Source organism: Magallana gigas, chromosome 7 (assembly GCF_963853765.1).
Source record: "Magallana gigas chromosome 7, xbMagGiga1.1, whole genome shotgun sequence".
In the NCBI taxonomy this organism is placed as follows: domain Eukaryota; kingdom Metazoa; phylum Mollusca; class Bivalvia; order Ostreida; family Ostreidae; genus Magallana; species Magallana gigas.
In genome coordinates, this window is record NC_088859.1 from 5,321,713 (window position 1) to 5,332,155 (window position 10,443).

At 39.0% G+C, this 10,443-nt stretch overlaps 2 protein-coding genes across 2 annotated transcripts; both read right to left on the bottom strand.

Moving 5' to 3' along the window:
* Positions 1–730: 730 nt before the first annotated feature.
* On the bottom strand, positions 731–2,472 carry LOC105324657 (serine/threonine-protein kinase mos). The gene has a single exon (XM_011423782.4). The coding sequence runs from the start codon at positions 2,380–2,382 to the stop codon at positions 1,393–1,395; it is 990 nt and encodes a 329-aa protein (XP_011422084.2). The 5' UTR covers positions 2,383–2,472; the 3' UTR covers positions 731–1,392.
* Positions 2,473–4,377: 1,905 nt separating this feature from the next.
* On the bottom strand, positions 4,378–8,554 carry LOC105324656 (uncharacterized). Its single transcript, XM_034458468.2, has 2 exons — positions 8,313–8,554; positions 4,378–6,583 (listed from the first exon to the last, which is right to left on the bottom strand). The coding sequence occupies exon 2, from the start codon at positions 6,554–6,556 to the stop codon at positions 5,738–5,740; it is 819 nt and encodes a 272-aa protein (XP_034314359.1). The 5' UTR covers positions 6,557–6,583; positions 8,313–8,554; the 3' UTR covers positions 4,378–5,737.
* Positions 8,555–10,443: the final 1,889 nt, after the last annotated feature.

Below are 10,443 nucleotides of genomic sequence, written 5' to 3' on the forward strand. Positions count from 1 at the left end.
ACAAAATGGAGTCGCTTCCCATCAGAATAAGTATTGGCCAGACAGCCATGTATGTCGTTTCTGTGGTATATTTTAGGGTATATCATTGACTTTAATGAAGTTAAGCTCACTTCTCAACAGATCGTAAAATTTGTTGTATTAATATCAAAAAATTTTAAAAGGGGGGTTGTCATGGATGCCTATGTAATGGTTTTTTCCGAGCTTGCCGGAGAGGCCCGAGAAGCTGCGATTGCATACCCTATTATAAAATCTCCGTAGGAAATCTGTTTTCCTTCCTGTGAATTTTTACGAGGGAAAAATGATAATGAGTGAATGAGAATTTAAATGCACCTCTTTCACAGTCGGCATGTGTATTTTCATAAAAAATCGTCCAAATGTGCAGCATCAATATCTTCTGACAGACTGACCTGTAGAACAGATTGTGGAATACTAGTATATCAGTGTTTTGAATCAGGGATCGATTAACAAACTAAACAACGACTAGATATAAACTTTTACAGTATTTATTTATTTTTTTAAATACAACAATGGCATTCTTTTTTCTCGTAGCCCTCAATACCTTCCTCAATAATGGAAAATTAAAGACAAAACACAAACCACAGATCGAGTAGTACATGTATTTGTACCGATATATCATCGATCCCCGGTCATTCTTTGTGGAATATTTTGACAAAGTACTTCAAGAACATGTATAGGCCTTAAATTTTTGCTAACTTTTTTGGCAAAATGGTAAATAGCTAAGACTGCAATTAGAAAGTGATTATTTTGCTTGAAGCAATCGTCTCTCTAACAATGGGAGATAACTCCGTGAGAAAGTCTCCCGCTGTGCCTCAATCGACTCGCTTATTACGTAATAGCTAAGGAAATACTCTGCACACCATTATTATTATGTGCGGAATATTTTTTCTTTGAATTATTATTTCAGATTTTTTTTCAAATTTCTAATCCGAGGTCAAAAGGATAAATCTGTAAGTTAATCGGTCTTTGAGATAACAATTTGAGGGATTAACGAAACTTTTTTTATGTAAATAGAGTTTTATTAAATGCTTTCACAACATAGCACTTTCAGGAACAAAGTGTGTATAAATTATGTACAATTCAACATAAGGGCGAACAGTGCGTGAGAGAAAAGTCCCTCAATAAATATATGTATATAGGTCAAGAGTCTATCTCTCCCACACCACGCGTGGTGGAGGGTGTGACTATTTAGTCACCCCCGACAATGGTGTAAAATTGTATAAAAGGAACAAAATAAATAAACGTATGTATACAATAAAACAACGGGTGCAATAGCACCAAAATAAATCATGTATATCAAGTCACAAACAGCCCAATAAGGCGTCAAAATATCACAGTCGAGGAATGGAAGATCGGAGGAAACTGTTTCCATGGTTACATATGTTTCTTCCAGATTTTGAGAGTTTCGTGAAGTTCTTTGGCGGAGGGTCTGTCAAATTGTGTGGCCGACCAGCACTGCGTGTAGAGATCTCGGTAACACTCCTCAAATGGGTCGAGGTCTATCTCAGGGTGGGGAGGGCGGTGTCCGTAAGCCACCACACTGAAAATCACCACGTGCTGGTTCTCGTTTCCATAGGGATTTTCCCGCGCTAACATCTGCCACAAAGTCACTCCAAGAGCGTAAATGTCTGCTTTGTTTGAGGGAACTTGTCCCTTTAGGAGTTCCGGGGCGCGGTAGGCGAATGTCCCGGTCAGGAGGGAGCGCTGGGTGGGGCTCACCAGTCCCGTGTCCAACTCCACTTTCTGGGAGCAGCCGAAGTCGGCCATCTTGACGTCTCCGCGGGCCGTGATGAGGATGTTGGCGGGCTTCAGATCGAGGTGAAGCACGTGGTTGTCGTGGATGTAGTGGAGGGCGTCCGACATCTGAATGGCGAACCGGATCCTCGTCTCCTGACAGAGTTCCTCGTTGTTAATCATGCTCTGGAGAGTTCTACTTCCGGCGTACTCCATCACTATCCAAGCTCCCTCCTTGAACTCCTCAAAAGGTGTAGCAGCCAAGGTCTTCACAATGTTCGGATGCTCAAAGTCAAGGACGTGTAACTCGGCCTTGAAGCTCTCGATCTGAGCCTCGGGGTTCTTGCTCTGTTTGTGCATGATTTTCACCGCAACATCACGCTGTCGGTAGGATCCATAATACACCGACCCGAATCCCCCGGCACCGAGTAACCGGCCCAGCTTAACGTCATCCTTGCTTACAAGTTTTAACTTCTTATTGTTCGCAAAACTAATTTTGGGCATAACCTTCCGAATAACTCCTCGACTTCGCTTATACTTTGACAACAAGTGCTTCAGTTTCTGCCAGCTTCTCGTCGTAAAACTCGTCTTTGTCATCTGATGGGATTGTATGTAACTTGCTATTTTCATTTTGCTATGTGTGCATTCCGTTAGAGTTCAATAGATAATGGTGGACATTGAGGCCGGGTATTTTAAATAAGCCGGCAAACTGAGCAGTACTAAGCTCTGGTTGGCTGATCACGATACTCAGTCTAATTATAGAACCCACCCTGCGGCCTAGTATCACTGACCCAATGGGACCATTCACACCCCGGCTAGGACCCGCTAATGGACACACTAATAGACTATCAGTTAGTTGTTTACTTGGGATATTACCTGTAATTACATCATTATTACACATTAAGAATCTCTACTCCTTATTGAAGACTTCAGACAACTGGAAAACAACTTGATTACATCTCCTTATCTTGTTAAATCAATTTCTTACAATTAAATCTTAATTTAGCCATTCAGGAAGTGGAAAAATCTATCACCTTATTAGTTAAGGTATTTATTTATGTATTTTTATTCAATTACCTTTTATTTATTTATTTATTTATTTATTTATTTATTTATTTATTTATTTATTTATTTATTTATTATATTAAAATTTATAATAAAAAAAAATATTTTTTGATTGTTTGTGGGTTTCTTTTATTATTAGTTTTTGTTTTTTTTTTTTATTTCTAATCTTTATTGACAAGATATTTCATTGAGTTTGAGATAGAATGTAAACAATAAATAGAAGCATGTGTCAGATTATCTGCACGTTAATCTTCTCTTTCTCATGAGAATTTTGAGATGTTGTATCATCATGTTGGCACTTGTTCAGCATTAATGGTGATTTGTTTTGTAATTGAGTGTTTACATTTCCCTATATAGAAATACTTCAAATAATCCATTTTGAGGTGTCATTGATGCTAAAAGTAGACGAGAAGAGCGGTTTTGCTGCTGTTCATAAATTTATAGATGAAGCTTGTTTATTGAAATTGTTATGAGTGCATGACAAATGTTGTTTTTCAAGGAGCGGAGCTTGTAAGAAATTGATTTCATTTGTCATGATGTAAAAGAACGGTAACTCTTCGTGTGTTAATATACGAGACTAATTCAATGTCTCCATTATCAGTATCGACTGACAACATTTTGTCTGGTGAATTGAATATTAAGTTGAACATATTTTATTGACCAAATATGTAAAAGGATATGATACGAGTTTTGATAATTAGATTGTCCTCTTTTTATTACTACATACATTATATATTACACTGGCATACAAATAAACACTCATATATAACAATTATAGAACAAGTTGCACAGAAATTAAATGCTTATTTTAAATGTCTGTAATATTGTGTAAGGTACATCATTACTCTGATGTCTGTATTATTGTGGAAGGTAGAAGCGGAATTCTGTCTGTTTTACGATACACTGTGGTCTATTTCACCACAGTTTGCTTATTTTTTTAGAATCAAGCAAAAATTTCTTCTTTTATTTATTTAAATGGTAGTACTATTACTACGTTTTTGCATTGATAGATACATATATTTAGGACTTTATTTTTATTATTTAACTATATGCAACAACATATCCTGATGAAAATGAACAAACCTAAGTTTTTCGTGATCATTTTAAAAAACAGATTGTATAAACTGATAGGACCTTTGTCTGAAACAAGGTGATGAAAATCAATGTAAGTCTAACGTAGAGCAAACATCTCTATATCTAACATCTAATATTATACAATGTGTTTGGAAATCAACTCAAAAGGCGAATCTAAATGTGGTATCCTAATTTGGGTACGTTATATAACCTAACACATAATCCAATCATATCTATTTTGGTTATATTTTGGCCCAAAATAGTCATTGGGGAGAACAGTATTGTTGTATTTTGTGCACAGAGATCCATAACGGTACCGGACACCTCATCGAAAGACAAATTCATGATATTGAATCTGTACAGTTCACTGTTTTATTAGTTACATCATAACAATTAACATGCTACAGTGAACGACATTGAGAGAAATTATTTTCGTTAATGTAGAAGATCGGCGAGGGTAAAAAAAAAGACAACGATAACCAAATAATCTGTTGTCGTTCAATTTCTTTATTTTGAGATCAACAAAGAAAACATTTTGTTTTGGAGGGATTAATCCATCGTCATTGTGATTATACCACAGGGGTCCAAAGTCTTATCAAGAAAAGAGCTAAAACAGAGAAAATCATACACTATATGACCACTTTCTTTTAATAAATGGTTTATTTTCTTTTAAAGCTGTATCATTGATAAAACTTCAGGTTCCTACATTCTATACATACAACTACAGAGTTATCTCTCTTGATTAAAGTCGCAATAAAAAAGGAATGTGATTGGGGATTATCCGGTATCCACAGTGAGTATTCACCAATAGACCTGTTTAATTGTTAGCACGTAATGAGAGTTAATTAATCTTGATAATGGTTGTCAGCAGCATTAAAACACATATTAATACCCCATGGACATGACAATTACATAGGGAAATTAATTCAAAATTATATTGAAATTACAAAAAAATGATGTTTTGGATGTGGACGCGATTCTTCATCAGTAATACTAGTACTCAAATACATCCGTATACACTCAGTCGGATATTGCAAAAAGGAAAAATGACTCTATGTTATAACAAAATTAATGATATCCTAACACCGATTATAAAATCTCCACACAAAAAATGAATTTCAAATAAATGTTATTCCCACAAACATTTCAAAATCTACATGTATATGATTGAAAGTTATGACTAGATATTTGATATTAGGATGCAGCACTATAGCATGTACTGTTTATGATTATTATGCTACAATAAGACAGAACAGCGATACACAAAGACACAATTAACTTATCCTGACAGAAAACAACCCAGGACCAATGGAAGACTATAGATGAATTCAAATGACGTCAGAACGGTCTTATCCCGTAATTAAAGTGACAAGACGGTTAGCTCGCCGTGCATTGATTATCCATGTTGTGTTGAGACATTATCTTGAACTGTTCTACACAATTAAACAAACAAAGTTCATGTACGTAAACAGTTGATGTACACATCTACATGTATGCATGTTTATGACAGCGAATCAACATGGCGTAAGAATCGTTGTTAAAAGCTTCATTTGTATGAATATATATAATTTGAAAATAATAAATTATAAAGATACATATAGTACAGAATCTGTATAAATAAATATTAGTTTACATGTACTGCATCTCTTTACGATGAAAACGTAATAAGGGCAGCTGATGGAAGTATTATGAATTCGATCGTTAAAAATAAAAAACACAGAACATCAAGTCTAAAAGACTGAGGTAATACCAGACTACATACAATAATAAAACATCTTGATGAAAATATCGTGGACTACATGTACATGTTTAATCGGTGTGACATATGACTGATACGAGAATGACTTCAAAATCCGAACTTTTCTAACTTTGCCATGGATAGTTCATACTGTTGGGAGGCAGACACGATTTCATTCCGCACACGTTCGTCTCGTGGACTTTTCTGATTCAAGTTGTAGTTATATATCATGGCGGGACGACTGAACTCCGGGTTAAGGTAGTTTGAGGCGTGGTGCAGGGGCTGGTGGTTCATCCACCGATCCATCGGTCGCAGACGATCGCCCGCCGCCATTGTCCGATCATAGGTGGCGCCACTGTAACCCGATTGCTGATTCACGTTTCCTTGGTAACTGTTACCGGCACCGTTAGAGAGCGCGGGGTCAGAGTGAGGGTGGAGTCCCTGCTTCCCTTTATTGTTTGAAGGGAATCCCAGCAGGGTCCTGACGTTTTCCCGGTTTCTGTCCGTACAACAGGAACACGTTAAGTCACTAGAACCCTCGTATATCGGAATGATATGACCATACTGAGCAAAATGGAGGTAATCCGCCACCAGCCCGTCCACCAACGTGTCCGTCGTGTCGACGGGCGTCAGGGGCGCCATAAAGTATCCGGGTCGCGCAGGCGCCTGACTACGAGGGGACTGATATTGGGGAGACCTTCGTTCTTTTGGAGACTTGGAGCGGTCCGCTGGTAGGGGGCGTGCATGCACAGTTGGTCGAGGTTTGGGGGGATCGTCGGAGGTCCTCAGGACCTCATATTTCACTTGAGGTTTGACAGATATCCGGACATTTCCGGATCCTCCTCGGCTAGAGAAGGTCTCCTCCCGGATGGGCGGGAGTTTCTGGGCGCGGGTGACGGAGATTTGGCGGGTTTTACCGGTAGCCATTATTTGAGTAATTGTGCATCAATGAAACTGAAAAGATAATAGAAATAAATTTAACAAAAATTTATTTGTTTTTGTCATGCAGAGGTTTGTGTAAGGTGCCCAAAAATGTTATCACATCTCAAGGAAAACAAGCATTCTGAGAGTATTGCATAAGCAATACACGTCCCCTACCGGTTTGTAGAAATTTATTTGATACACACCGAGCCCGATAACGAACCCGAACATTAAAAAATTTGAATATAAAAAATTAATTTTCTCGAAAATATGTCAACCAAACGCTACAAAAGTGTAAACTTGATCTGTAGTTTGACATTTTGAAGCTGCTCAGCAAGTTTTATGTCATTCGTCAAACCCATAGAGAAAAAAACAGTGGAAAACTGAAGTGGGACAGACAGACGGACGGACAGACAGACAGACGGACAGACGGACGGACAGACAGACAGACGGACTGACGGACGCAGAGGAAAGCTATAGTCCCCTCCGGTGAAACCGGTAGGGGACTAATAACTACATAAAACACTTAGAAATGAATCGATAGATATCAAATATTTATCGAGGATTTTTTTAACCTCTAAATATACATTTTCAGACACACACTAAATGTTTTTGAATTATATGAGTTTATCAGATTTCTATGTTTCACATTTGTTCCTTTGCGAGGTTGGATGTTTCCATCACGTTTTTTATTTGTATATCAATATATATAGAGTTACTCTCGTTTTCACACTGACAAATATAATTCTATACATGACACTGTAAATCTATTTCTTTCAATTATGACTTTTCAACTATTATAAAGAATCTCTCTCTCTCTCTCTCTCTCTCTCTCTCTCTCTCTCTCTCTCTCTCTCTCTCTCTCTCTCTCTCTCTCTCTCTCTCTCTCTCTCTCTTCGATATATGAATGATTTACAAAGATCAAAGGAGTCATGTATCAACATTGTTTCCGCTTTGTTCTTTACAAAGCCAGTGTACTACGGATTATCTATGTAAGTGTTGGTTGGTATTAATTGATTTGTTCACGCCTAAAAGTGTTAATGTGCAAAATATGCCCTGTCTTCTTGACCTTGGGCAGAAGAGAGAGAGAGAGAGAGAGAGAGAGAGAGAGAGAGAGAGAGAGAGAGAGAGAGAGAGAGAGAGAGAGAGAGAGGTCTACATGTATTTCCTTTCTTTATTACCTGCACTTTAGACTGAACACCTATAAGTTTTATTGCTAGTTGCAATTTGGAGTCGATATTTCATTTTCTTAAATTGAGTGTTTAGTTGTTGTGGTGGGAGGAGGGCGGGGGTAGGTTAAAAACAAGATACATTAAACGACATCATGTCCTTGTTGTCAATTAAATCATCCCGCCTAGAGCGTCTACTCATTCATTATGGTAATTTTCAATTCGCAATCAGTTATAAAATCTTTTACACAGGATCTATACATAATAATCCTCTCCCTCCCTCGTAATCACATTGATTCTTCATTCATACAACTGTGTGCCTTTATATATGTTTTACATTTGATATACAAGGACAGTTAACATTTTCAAAGAAATAACGATTGATTTAAGGCGATCTTTTGGAAAACGAAACCTTTTGTTTTTTAAAGAGAATACAAGAATAGTGTATTGAGCTAAGCGATCGCGCCAGATCAATTTATCGACATTATTAACAGTCCCCTATACTGAACTCTGTCAATAAAATATCGTGGATTCCGGCTACCTCATAGAGAGGCCATCGAGAAGAAATAGATCGTAACCCAATTAATTAGTACCTGACATCTTTAAAGTTTGGTGTGGTCGAGGAGGGCCCCACCTGCTCCTGGATTAAGGCAGTACTTTCTCCAGTCCGCCATCTTGTTTATATATCGTCATGACCACGCACTTTCTCGCCCAGGGTTTACAGCGATCGAGTAGATCTTTTATTTCTTTAAATCCCACGCGGAACAACATTGAAAAGTATAGATTACTTTTAACGCCAAGCTCTGTCTAACTTGGCCATGTGTAAATATTTTTTTTTCTCTCGTCCCATTTAAAGAGTCGTTTAAAAAAAAAGATAAATTGATTTTTGCCAAAGTACGCAGAAGCATGTACTGTTCTGGTTTGAAGACCACTTTTGACAACCGCAATTAATCAATGTTCCAAATTTAAATCAAAGCGACGATTGCCTCGAATCAATACAACTACACAAGCAGCATTTAGCAAATTAGTTTTGTGCGCTGAAAACATCACTGATAGATCTTTCGATACCCCCTGACATTAACCCTCGAAATAAGCGGGGGAGTGCCCCCGAGCGATCAATCTCGGAACTTCCTCGGATGTCGACCCCGCGGGATTCCATTGGTCCGTACTACTCACTTCAGCAAACACATCTACAGGCACCCAACACGAAATCAATGAAGTTGTGATTGAATTATCTATTGTCCCACTCGGTGTAATGAGGACACACGGGCGTTTGAATTGAACGTTTTCTTTGATAAAAAAGAACAATGCGTGCTTTTGTTGGATCCTTCCTCAGGATTCCGTGATCGCTCGGACATTTTAATGACCCCGCTAGGAGGCGATGTCGGCGTGGGGACACAGACAGACGGACGTGAATTATTCAGCGCGGCCGCCCACTCTGTCGTTTGGTTTTACGATGTTAACGACCGGCTGTTCATTTGTACTCCTATACAATACCATCCTGCTATACTTATCACAGACTACCCTCCCCGAACTTCAAATACCACCCTGCTATATCTATCACGGACTACCCTCCCCCCATCACAATATACCACCCTGCTATACTTATCACGGACTATCCTCCCCGTATCACAATATACCATCCTGCTATACTTATCACGGACTATCCTCCCCGTATCACAATATACCACCCTGCTATACTTATCACGGACTACCCTACCCCCATCACAATATACCACCCTGCTATACTTATCACGGTCTATCCTCCCCGTATCACAATATACCATCCTGCTATACTTATCACGGACTACCCTACCCCCATCACAATATACCACCCTGCTATACTTATCACGGACTATCCTCCCCGCATCACAATATACCACCCTGCTATACCTATCACGGATTATCCTCCCCGCATCACAACATACCATCCTGCTATACTTATCACGGACTATCCTCCCCGCATCACAATATACCATCCTCCTATACTTATCACGGACTATCCTCCCCGCATCACAATATACCATCCTGCTATACTTATCACGGACTATCCTCCCCGCATCACAATATACCACCCTGCTATACTTATGACGGACTATCCTCCCCGCATCACAATATACCACCCTGCTATACCTATCACGGACTATCCTCCCCGTATCACAATATACCACCCTGCTATACCTATCACGGACTATCCTCCCGGTATCACAATATACCATCCTGCTATACTTATCACGGACTATCCTCCCCGCATCATAATATACCATCCTGCTATACTTATCACGGACTATCCTCCCCGTATCACAATATACCACCCTGCTATACTTATCACGGACTATCCTCCCCGTATCACAATATACCACCCTGCTATACTTATCACTGACTATCCTCCCCGCATCACAATATACCACCCCGCTATACTTATCACTGACTATCCTCCCGGTATCCCAATATACCATCCTGCTATACTTATCACGGACTATCCTCCCCGCATCACAATATACCATCCTGCTATACTTATCACGGACTATCCTCCCCGCATCACAAGATACCACCCTGCTATACTTATCACGGACTATCCTCCCGGTATCCCAATATACCATCCTGCTATACTTATCACGGACTATCCTCCCCGCATCACAATATACCACCCTGCTATACTTATCACGGACTACCCTACCCCCATCACAATATACCACCCTGCTATACTTATCACGGACTATC